The sequence below is a fragment of the Equus quagga genome, chromosome 13, assembly GCF_021613505.1.
Source record: "Equus quagga isolate Etosha38 chromosome 13, UCLA_HA_Equagga_1.0, whole genome shotgun sequence".
Taxonomy (NCBI): Eukaryota; Metazoa; Chordata; class Mammalia; order Perissodactyla; family Equidae; genus Equus; species Equus quagga.
In genome coordinates this window covers 12,439,137-12,450,263 of record NC_060279.1, presented here as the reverse complement: position 1 = coordinate 12,450,263, position 11,127 = coordinate 12,439,137, and the positions used below count along the sequence as shown (strand labels likewise).

At 47.6% G+C, this 11,127-nt stretch overlaps 1 protein-coding gene across 1 annotated transcript in view; it reads right to left on the bottom strand.

The window, feature by feature from the left end:
- Positions 1-249: 249 nt before the first annotated feature.
- Positions 250-11,127, bottom strand: part of BRINP2 (BMP/retinoic acid inducible neural specific 2) — a 48,828-nt gene continuing 37,950 nt past the window's right edge. Inside the window, exons 4-7 of the mRNA XM_046683291.1 lie at positions 9,535-9,640; positions 6,730-6,966; positions 3,817-4,039; positions 250-2,150 (exon numbers count right to left, since the gene is read on the bottom strand). Coding sequence (XP_046539247.1) covers positions 1,034-2,150; positions 3,817-4,039; positions 6,730-6,966; positions 9,535-9,640 — 1,683 coding nt within the window. The 3' untranslated portion in view covers positions 250-1,033. The remainder of the gene's footprint in view (positions 2,151-3,816; positions 4,040-6,729; positions 6,967-9,534; positions 9,641-11,127) is intronic.

Sequence of the window (11,127 nt, the reverse complement as noted above, 5' to 3'; positions counted from 1 at the left end):
CGTGGACACCCACATTTCACACACACAGCAATTAAAATAAAATCCAGGCAGCCCAGGGAACTATACTCTTTTTTTCTCTTTTCTCTCTCATTTTCCCCCTAAAAAACAGCTTTTAAAAAAATATATTAAACCAGGTAAATTTTTACTCATATGTTCACGTGGCTGGAGCAGATTGACAAGGAAAACAATCACAAAATAAATATTTTTGCTTTTTGTGTTTTTTTTTTAAAAAAAGAACATTTCCCTATACATTGTCTCCCTCTAACTTGACAGAGCTGCTTTCTCCAACAGAATAGTGCTGTTGGAAGAGGAGCTCTGGCTGGACCAGGAGGGGAACAAAGAGGAAGCCAGGGCCTCTGAACCAGGGTGGCAGAGGAGGCAAGGGGACCAGAGGGAGGGAGGAATGAGGAGGGGCGCCAGGCTGCCTGCCCGCTCTCAGCGGTCTTGGTCTTCTATTGGTGTCACTTTTGAGTTATCCAACGGAGGCGGCTTCAGGAGCAGTCACTGTTCAGGACAGTGCAGAGGAGGCCGCGTACAAAAAGTAAGAACCAATGTGGGGAATCACGAAACAACGCCATTTTGAGAAATCTGGTTAAAAAGAATACAAAAGCGACTCCACAGAGGGGGAGGATGAGCTCCTCCCTCTCCTGTTGTTACTGTCCCCTCTGGCTTTCTTGAATGATAAGAATCACCTTTAAGGATTCGTTTGTTTCATGGTTTGGCTGGTTCTTTTTCTTAATCTCTCCCTTGGCTCCTCTCCTTCAACTGCATTCATTTTAGAAAGCACTGACTTCACAGATTCGAGATGCTGAGTTGTAGCCTTCCCATGTGAGTGTGTGTGTGAGTGCACGCATGTGTGCAGTGGCTGTCTCTTTCTCTCCTGCCTGCTTCAGTCCAAGCCCCAAGGTCCTGTCTGCTGGGTGCCTTCAGTCTCAGTGGAGCACCGTGTTGGCACTAAGGTGAGGGCTTGGAGGATCTTTGTGGCCCCGATTCATGGATCCCCGCCCTGCCCAGTACTGGCATGGGCCCCCCATTAGCTACAGAGTTTGCCTGTCTCATACTCCACGGGGTTTGGCAGCTTGGAATTGAAAGCCCTCAGGGAGGACTGGATCCTGCCCACCTCGTTGTTGGCCAGCTTGAGCCGATGCCGGAGCAAGCAGGAGAAAAGGTCGAGCCGGACTTTGCCGGGTGGAGAAAGCTGGTTTACCCGGTCCCTAAGCTCTATGAGCTGCAAGAGGGCAGAGTCCTGGGAACCTTGAGTATATGGGTAGTCTAACTGGAGAATTAAGTCCCGGATAGCATCTGGGTCAAAGGGCAGACTGTAGCCAAAGACCTGCAAGGTGTTGATTTTCATGTAGCCCAAGTTCTTGGAGGGATCGGTCATCTCCAGGGGCTCGTAGTAGATTGTCTCATTGGAGCTGTCATCCAGGGACTTGATTCGGCTCCGTAGGTAAACATGGACTGTCTCAAAGAAGGTCTTCCACCTGTTTCCCAAGGTGATAGTCCAGTTTTGGCACTGGGCAGCTGCATCCACGTTAGTCCTTTCCCAGTCAGGGAAGTTGCCCTCATTTACGGGCATGAACCAGCTCTCAGAGTGGCTGCCCCCAAAGGGGTTGACATAGATGGCCATGACAGGCTCCAGGGTACTGTTCTTGGTGAGGCAGATCTGCAGGGACAAGGCCAGCATCACGTGCACCAGCCCAGGCTTGTACTTGTTGCTCTTCAGGGTGAGCAGCATGCGCTTCCTCCAGGAAGGGTCAAACCAGCTGCCCAGACGCATGTCGTTGCTGATAAAGATGGAGTGCACCTCGATGCGGCTATCCCGCTTCTGCAGCAGGTACTTCAGCTCCAGGTCCTGCAGGTCTGTCTCCAGCCCCAGAAAGTTCTCCAGGGACTCGGCCACCTCTGGTCGGCACAACCCCTGGGCCAGCACGTAGCCTGGGTTGCAGCTCCCACAGCGTGTGCTGTTGTCTGGAGCACAGTGGGCACAGGCAGGCCCTTCACCCAAGGCACATGGGATTGGGCCCTGGCAGGAAGATTGGTCATAGGGGCAGGTGCAGCTGTGGCTCTGTTCCAGGAAGGTGCCAGGGAACGTGCTTTCTCCACAGTAGAGGAGAGACTGGATTCGGTTCCACCAATAGGACAAGGACCTTTGGGAGGGAAGATAAAATGAAGCAAGAGTCATAGGAAGCCACACACTGCCACCTTCCTGAAAGGTAGCAGGACATTGACTAATAGGTAGGAAAGGCGATGAGGAAGATAAAAGCCCCAAGTTTTCTGAATGATGGAGACCCTACTGCACCACTTTGGAATGACTGAGTAGGGCCTAGAGCTTGGTGTCTGATGGATCAGCACCAGAAATATTTGACATCAAACTTGTCCTGGAAGCAGCCAAGCTCATCCCCGCAAGTACCACCTCATTCTCTATTCAAAAGCCTAGAGAAGATCTCCACCATCTTCCATATCAGATCTAGTTTTCAGCCTTCTAAATAAGATCTTCCAACAACTGCTCTCCAAACTTTCCAATGTCATGCCAACTTCTTTCTCACTTCATGGTCTCTGTCCTTTCTATTTTCTGTTTCTATCACTCTTGCACCAAGAATAGGAATTTTCTGTGGCTAGCTCTCTCTCAAGATTTAGATTTCAGCTCTTATGATACCTCCTCAAAGACATATTCCAGAACTCCCCTTTCAAAAGAACCACCCAGTCACTCTCTATCGTATAACCCTGTTTTTATGTAATCCACAGCAATGATCAGTATTGGAAATCACTGTGTTTACTTGTTGTTTTCTTGTTCACAGATGACCTCCCAGCAAATGTCATGATTGCAGGGACACTGCATTATTCACCAACATCTTCTCAGAAACTAGGATTGTTCCTGGTGCATGGCAAGCATTTAATAACTATCTGTTGAAAAAAAAAAATGAACCCCTCTCTAAAGCCCTTGCTGGTCTGTCCTCTCCACGCTGGCTTCCCTTCTTGCCTGTGCATCACTTAGAGTCGCCCCTCTGGGTTGCTGCAAGAGCAGCTGCCCTCTTCTGGAATGCTCCGTCTCCCATACACCCAGTCCGTTTCCATCTCCTCCCACACAGTCTGGCCAAGACTTTCTTCTCCAAGGTGGCTTTTCTCTCTGGCCTTTGCTTTTACTAGACTGTGCCTTTGATTTATATTCCATGATCATGAATTTAAGTGGCTTTAAGTGGCTGCCACATAGTTATAATTTTCTAGTTTTTATGTTTCTGTATATTTATTATATCTTCCCAATTAACAAATATCCCCCATTGTATAATATTAGGACTTACAATGTGGACTTAATAAAAACTTGTTGAATACGGGAGTGAATGAATGGATAAATGTGTGCCTATGAGCATACAGCCCCACCCTGTTCCCTAGGCCATGGGGCCTCAGCTTTCTTTCCTCCTGTGACTCAGAGCAGCCACTTATTTGAAACAGTCCAATGTGTGTATTTCCCACCATATGCAATTGGTGTACAAACTTTAACTCCACCCCTTGTTTTCCTAAAAGACTAATTAAAATGGAAATGAGTGAGAATTGGAGTATTAGTAGAATAACATTTGAATCTACTATAATCTATATAAAAGAAAAATTAGCCTCTCTCTTTCTTCTCTCTCTCAGTTCCCACGCAACTCCTAATGGAGAATGACATACAAGCAGGTCAAGATAACAGGAGACTCTAAAAGGCTGTGTGTGGGTTCCCACTCCCAGCTCTGCCATGTGGACAGAGGCTTCTCCCTGGCCTCAGCGGCTGTTGGGGGAAGGGGCTGAGCTCTGACTTGGGGGTCTGGGGGTGCTCACCTCTCCTTGGGCAGGCGGAAGCGAGGCTGCCGATGGCAGCGCTTGCAGAGGTTGAAGAGCCGGCGGACGATCCGATGGGTCTTCTTGAAGAGCACTTTCAAGCTGGCTCCCAGCTGCTGGTAGCGGTGCTGGAGGCTGGTGTCCATGGCCCAGAACTGGGAGATGGCAGTGGAGTTTAGGAACCTGTCGTCCGGCAGCCTTTTCAGCAGAGCTTGGAATTCCTCTGTGGGCAAGGACATAGGACTGAGCTGACGGGGAGCCATGCAAACCCTGGGAGGGGCAGGAGGGAGTTCCCCAGATCCAGCTGGCCCTTCAGAGTCACCGCATGAGGAAGGACACTTCATATCCACTCTCCCAGACCCTTTTATTTATTTCTTTTTAAAGAGCTTTATTGAGAAGTAATTAACATACCATAAAATATGGCTTCAGGATTCTTTCCCATCTTTCCTGTTCCTAATATGCTTCTGAATTTCAAAACGGATCTCTGTCACCACCCAAGGGGCCAGAGGTCCTGCTTTTGCTGATGACACTGGAGCGCATCTCTTTTCGCCTTGATACCTCCTTATAAGCCATTCACAACCCTGTCTCAATCAATCTTCTTCAATAAGACCGCAACACCCTTATGCAGGATGTGAGGCACTCGTGAAGGGGAGAGTGCACAAGACTGGCCAATGTTGACACGGAGACCAAGCACCCAGCTCAGAAATCTTCTCAGAAATCTTTCAGTCCCTGAGATCAGCCCCCACCTCCCCATCTTTCTCTTTGACTCTGGGATATACTTGCTCTGTTTCAAGCTTTAACTCTTGGCCAGATACCTGTTCTTTCCTGAAGCTAATCCAGAGCAACACGCTCTCTGGTTCTTGGCTCCTACTGCAAGTCTGAGTTCTTCTCAGAGCTTCCTGGGCACAACACGTTTTCTGAATTCATGCTTAGATCTCTGTCCAGGGCTCTGCTTTTACTTGGGACCTGCAGCTACCCAGTCTCCCGGTGGGGGTCCAGACAGCCCTCATTTACTCATTAGCAGTAACTTATGGTGGTGAAAGCCCAGCATCATCTCCCATGCACTTGAGACTTACGGACACATTCCACCACCTTTAGTCCAATGCAGCTGAGCTGGGGGACAGGACTGTGATGTCTTCCTTAGCTACTAAATACCTTGTCTGGGACTTGAAATGGCAATGCCTGGGGCCTCAACTCATCCTGATTTCCCAAGCCCCTGGTTCTTCATGCCCCCTCCCCCCACCAGACATTGGAGAATCACAACTAGCATGTACATAGTTCTGTTTATAGAACATTGCAGCATACAAAAGAGCATGGAGAATAACAGGATAAAATCCCACATGCCCACCACCTAGATTTTGCCATACTAGCTTCAGATTGTTTTTTTAAAGAAATAAGGCAAATCAAATATACTCAAAGGCCCTAAACTCCCCCTCCACCTCCATCTAGATGTAACCACTTGCTTGGATTTTTTTTATCATTACTATATATTTTTTAACGTTTTCTACAAACATATTTATCTATTAAAAATATTAAGTGCTGCCTAGTATGCTTTTAAACATCATATAAATAGTATTAAATACGTATTATATTAAATAAATTATTATATCAGTGTATTATGTTATCTATATTATGTATATAATACATAACCTTTTTCATTTTGCTTTGTTTTATCCAACATTATGTTTTTGAGATATATCCATGTAACTATCATTTATTCAGTATGAATACACCATGCAGAGTTCTTTATGGATTAATTTTATCCTCATTGTCCCATAGGAGCCTCTCGTCCACCTATTATTATCACTTTCCCTCTTTTACAGATGGGGAAACAGAGGCATTGAGAAGCCGCACAGCCAATACATCACAAAGCTGGTCAGTAACAGAGTGTCTTAGTCAGTTTGAGCTGCTGTAACAAAATCCCACAGTCTGGGTGGCTTATAAACAACAGAAATTTAATTCTTACAGTTCCAGAGGCCGGAAGTCCAAGATCAGGAGGCCAGCATAGTCAGGTTCTGGTGGCAGAACTCTTCTGGGTTGCATATGACTGACTCTGTCCTCACATGGTGCAAGGGGTGAGAGATCTCTCTGGGGCTTCTTCTTTTTTGAGGAAGATTTGCCCTGAGCTAACATGTGTTGCCAATCCTCCTCTTTTTTTGCTTGAGGAAGATTAGCCCTGAGCTAACATGTGTGCCAATCTCCCTCTATTGTGTATGTGGGTCACCAACACAGCATGGCTGATGAGTGGTGTAGGTCCTCACCCAGGATCCGAACCTGTGAACTTGGGCCCCCAAAGCAGAGTGCTCAGAACTTAACGACTGTGCCAGAGGGCCGGCTCTGGGGCCTCTTCTATAAGAGCACTAATCCCATTCATGAGGGCTCTGCCCTCATCTCTCAAAGGCTCCACCTTCTAATATCATCACCCCAGGCATTAGATTTCCAACATACGAGTTTGGTGGGGATACAAAATTTCAATCCTAACACAGAGATTCAAAACCAAGTTCTCTGAATCTAGGTCTCAAGGTGACATTGAATTAGTTATACCTGCAACAAGCAGCATGTACTGGGCGCCTCCTAGAGCTAGTCTATGTGCTTCATTCATTCAAGCGTATTCATTGTGCACCTTATGTTCAGGCACCATGGAATCCATAGCAAACGAGACAGACAAGGCCTATGCCCTCAGTTATGCTGACCTTAGCTTATTAAGTCCTTCAAACATATCTCTTTGGTAGGGATTATGTCCCTGTGCATATACAACAAAAGAAAACAACTTGAGACTTGGGTAGTCATATAACCTGTTGGAGGTCACAGAGACAGTAGGTCACTGAGCCAGGATCCAGGCTGAGTTTTCCATGTTCCTGTCCTGCACTCACCCTTTGACAGGGAGGAAATCTGGGCTGCCCTGCTGCTCACCTGACTCCTCAAACTGCCGGTTGTGAGTGGCCCAGGAGTCCTGGATCTGCAGCAGGCTGTCCTCCATGGCCTGGATGTCGGTGTCAGGACAGTTGCATTCTGGGAAGGTGGGGCTGCACTTGCACCAACAGTCATTCCCTTTGCAGACGAGCTCGCCCTCAGAGCTGCAGGTGATGTAGCTGAGCGCCGCGGCCACAAAGCGCTCACGTAGGTACTCGGGCAGCAGCACCTGCAGGCCTAGGGAAAGGACGGGTCAAGGAATTGCTGGGCAGGACCAGCAGGGACTCAGTTTCCCACACCCAAGGCTGCAGGATCCCCAGCTGGGGTTCTTCTGACTTGTGCCTCCTGGGTCCAAGAACGGTCACCCCAGGGCCTGATCTTGCTGAGCTGGTTGGGAGAGAAGGCTACGGCTGCCCTCATGACAGATGGGGGAGGATCTGAAAATGAGGAATGTCAAAGCCAAAGGCTTAGTCAAGCTCCTCACATCAGCCACATTGAGAGCATGTATATCATATGAACGGGTTTATTGGCTACACATCAGCGTTTCTTGGATGGAACTTGGACAATGTTTCAGATAAAAGAAGAACTTATAGCCCTCATGGGGGAAGAATCAAGACTGATGGGCTCTGCCTCCAATAGCCATCCTGTTTCTGGCTTCACCGAGATTAGCAGCAGGCATCCTAGGATGTTACTGAATGCTGACCCTCCTGGCCTCCCACCCTTGCCCTGAGGACCAAGGAGGCTGCCCTAGCTAGGAGGTAGGGACAGGTGTTGTGGGTACGGAGTGGCCAGGCACTACACCAAGTACTTTCCAAGTATGGGCACAAGTCACACTCGTGGTCACGCTGAGGCTCTTATAGATGAGGAAATCCAAGCCCAGCCACCACTGTGACCTGCCCAGGTCACAGTACTAGTAAAGTTGACTTGGTGTCAGACCTGTCCTTGTCCCATCAGCTCAGACTGCATAACTGGCACTGGCTGCCCCATCTCAATATGAGTTGACTTTTAAGGCGATTTGAAAGTAGGATGGTGGTAGACACCCCAAGTTCAGTCCAGCCTGGATAGAGATGAATGGTTCTCAGCTCCTTTCTAATTAGCTGCCTCTGATGTTGGATATAATCCACTAAATTGCTCCACGCTTCACTTTTCCTGACCATCTGTGGTGGATATTAGTTTACCAAAAGCAGAATCTACTCCTAGTTGGCTTCAAGCCACAGAGGGTGGCTGTTGGAAACCGTCAAGAGATGAATGAAGGACAGGCACGCCTTTGTACGCAGCCCGGGCCAGGGTCGAGGTCAGTCCTGCAGGAGGCTCCCCTGTAGGGACATTGTGAGACGCTGCGCAAGGAGAGCAAGGGACATGAGGCCTTCTGCGTAGGATGGGCTCCCCTTCCCTCAAATGTCTGCCAGCTCTTCATTTGCATACCCTTGACCTTGTCCTTGGCAGGAATTCAGAGAGCCCAAAGTATGTACCCCAGTCTCAGCAGACCTCAGAACACAGCTTAGGATTGCAGCGGCAGCGGAGGTTTGTTATTCTTGTTTGAGGTCTACCTCCTGTTCGGGACTGCTCCTGGATTTTCCTTTCTTGACACTGTGCCCGCAGTGGCGCTCGAGCAGCCGCCCCGCACACCCTGTCCACATGCTTGCTTTCAACACTCACCCTCCTCCAAGTCCTTTCCTTTCACCTCCCCCAATACCTCCCTCCTCCTCACCATAACATTTCCCATTGCTATAAAATAAGTGCCCCGAGCTATGTCTGCATGAGTGATGGGCTATAAAATTAAATGGCATAAACTATTCCAAATGAACCACCAGACATTCTGAACTTCACTTGTCGCTAATTTCCAGACACAAACCCAGCCCATCCAGGCACACAGGAGAAAAGGGACGCTAATGGCATTAGATGGCTCGAAATCAAGGAGTCTTTTACTCCTTTTTATTATATATTCCTTGATTCCTAAAGCATTGATGGGTCGCATCTGGCTTAGGTTACCTGGAATTTGTAATCGTAGATCCTGGGTGAGGGCTATTGATTTTATCATACAGAGACAATAATTTCTCAAATTCCGTTAGGTTTAAGAAAAATGAACTTTTCCCACTGCCAAACAGTTCCTTCTGAATCAGTTTGCATAGCCCTGCCCCAGGATGTGTGGGGGACAGAGAGAAGGAGCCCAGTGCCTCCCCTTATCTCCCAGCCTCCAGACCTAGTCTCGTTCCCTTTCCTTTCGCTTTCCTATTTAGGCTTCTTCTGTCTCCGGTCAAGGTTTCCATTCCTCTCAAATTCTTCTCCTGGCTTTATCTCCCAAGGAAGATTGAAGATAATAACAGAAAGTAGGGACCACTCTCAGGGTAACCAACGGTCCCATAGTTTGTATAGCTCTTAGTTGAGCTAGAGATGGTGGCCCCATAACCACTTTGCAAAGGCCAGCTGTTCCCCAATGTGTCCTTAAAATAAAGCAGAGGGTTCTTTAGGTAACAAAGGAGATCACTGAACCAGATCAAGGTGTAAAGGATGGATGTGCTGTGGTTGTAGGAGAGTCACAGAGGCCTTGGGAAGGACTATGAGGTGGGAGGATTTGGGAGTCGAGCGGTATCAGCAATGGTCTTGGGTGCAGGGTAAACCATGTCAGCACTTTTCTCAAAAGAATGATGGAAAGTTGTTAAATACAGGTCTTTGAACTCTTGACAGTTCTTGTCTTAAGAAGAGTTTAGCCAAATGGCGTGGCCAAGACTGTTTTCTGCTCCTTGGTGAGCCAAGTTTTTCACCAGGTGTGAAAAGTGTGAAACCCTTCACCGCACAGCTTACCAAGTAACTGCACTTTGTTCTCCGGACTCTGCACCAGGACAGAGCTGACGGAGTCCAGATTGTCGTAGTTGCTGCAGCCCAGAGGGCCGGTCCTGGTCTCCGAGACCTAGAGAAATAAGCACAGAGTGTGGATTTAGATAACAAGCAGAAACTTTCCCTTTGCACCTCCCTTCTCCAGTCATCCAGTCTCAGGCTCTGTGTCCCGCCTTTGACCAGCCAAAGGAGCAGCCTATGTTTCCCCACACTAGCAGCATAAAGCCACTTTTCTTCTTTGTTCTAAGATAGTGAGTATCCTTGGTACATGGCTGGCAGGAGCAGTTTTACGTAAGTGGGAGCCTTTCAGAGGGCGCCAAAGGGAATTTGCATCTAGGAAAGAAAATTCAGTGCAGAGGAAGCTGGACTTTTCAGCTGGAGACCCCATTCTCCTCCTCAGAGGAAGACAGGAGGCCAGATGTGGACGCTGTCAGCCTGCTGGCGAGCCCAGCTGCATCCACTTGACGTGGTGCTTGCAGGCTTTAGTGATCCTGAAGATGAAGAGCACTAGAGAAATTTGAGTTATGAGTATTATTATTGGTATTAAACATTTAAGTCCCACCTCAGCACTGAGATGTCCTTAGAGAAAATCAGCCATGGGCTTAGTGCATATTTTAATAAGTATATTAAATATACATAAACTCTTACAGCCATGTAATATGCCAAAACACCACAGAGTCATTTTAAAATATTATAAAGTTGGCCTATCAGTTTTTCCCTGATGCTTAAAGTATAAGATGAAAAATGGGGAGCTTTAAATGCACTGAAATAATTATGTAACAAGAATGATGGAGACCTGAGGCCCTTTTTTCTCAGGATCTCCGAAGGCTCTGCCAACAATCAATCAACCAATCAACAAGTATTTATTGAGCAGCCACTGTTCAATTCCATCCAATTCATCAGACAGAGTGCTGCCTTTCTCAGAGTTCTTCAAGGAAGTCTGCCCTGGTCCCTCTGACCTTCTCTCCCAGATCCAGGCACCTCAGTTCTGCAGCAGGCATACGAGTTGTAGTTTTCTATCCTTTTATGCAAGTATTTGGTAAAAGTCTGGGTCCTCCACACACTAAAGTTTCCATAGAGGCGAGCTCATATTTATGTTGCTCGCTATGTTGCCAACAGCAATTAACACAGAATCTGGCACATAGTAGGTACTCAACAAATTAGAGAACATATGAGTAATACGGTGCAGGCTTTGAGAGGTGGAGACGTGGGCACAAAGATGCACAAGTGATGTACTGTGTCCTCCAGGAGATTACAGCCCGTGGGAGAGGCAGGTACATACACAACTGACTGATACACATCCAAACGGAGCAAAAGTGACATGCCACAAAGAGCCCTGACAAAACACATCTCTAAACAAAGAGAAAACAAGGGAAGAAGTAGCAGAGGAGACACCAGCAGAATTGGTTCATAAAGCTAAGTAAGAATAGGATGGGAAGAGAAGGGAGGGAAAGGTACTCTGAGAAAAGAAGAAGGGGCAGCATGATCTACAACCCGCCAGCTCAAATGTGTGTAGTACATGTGTCCAGTGCCCTGCCAGTTACCACGGTGAACACCAAA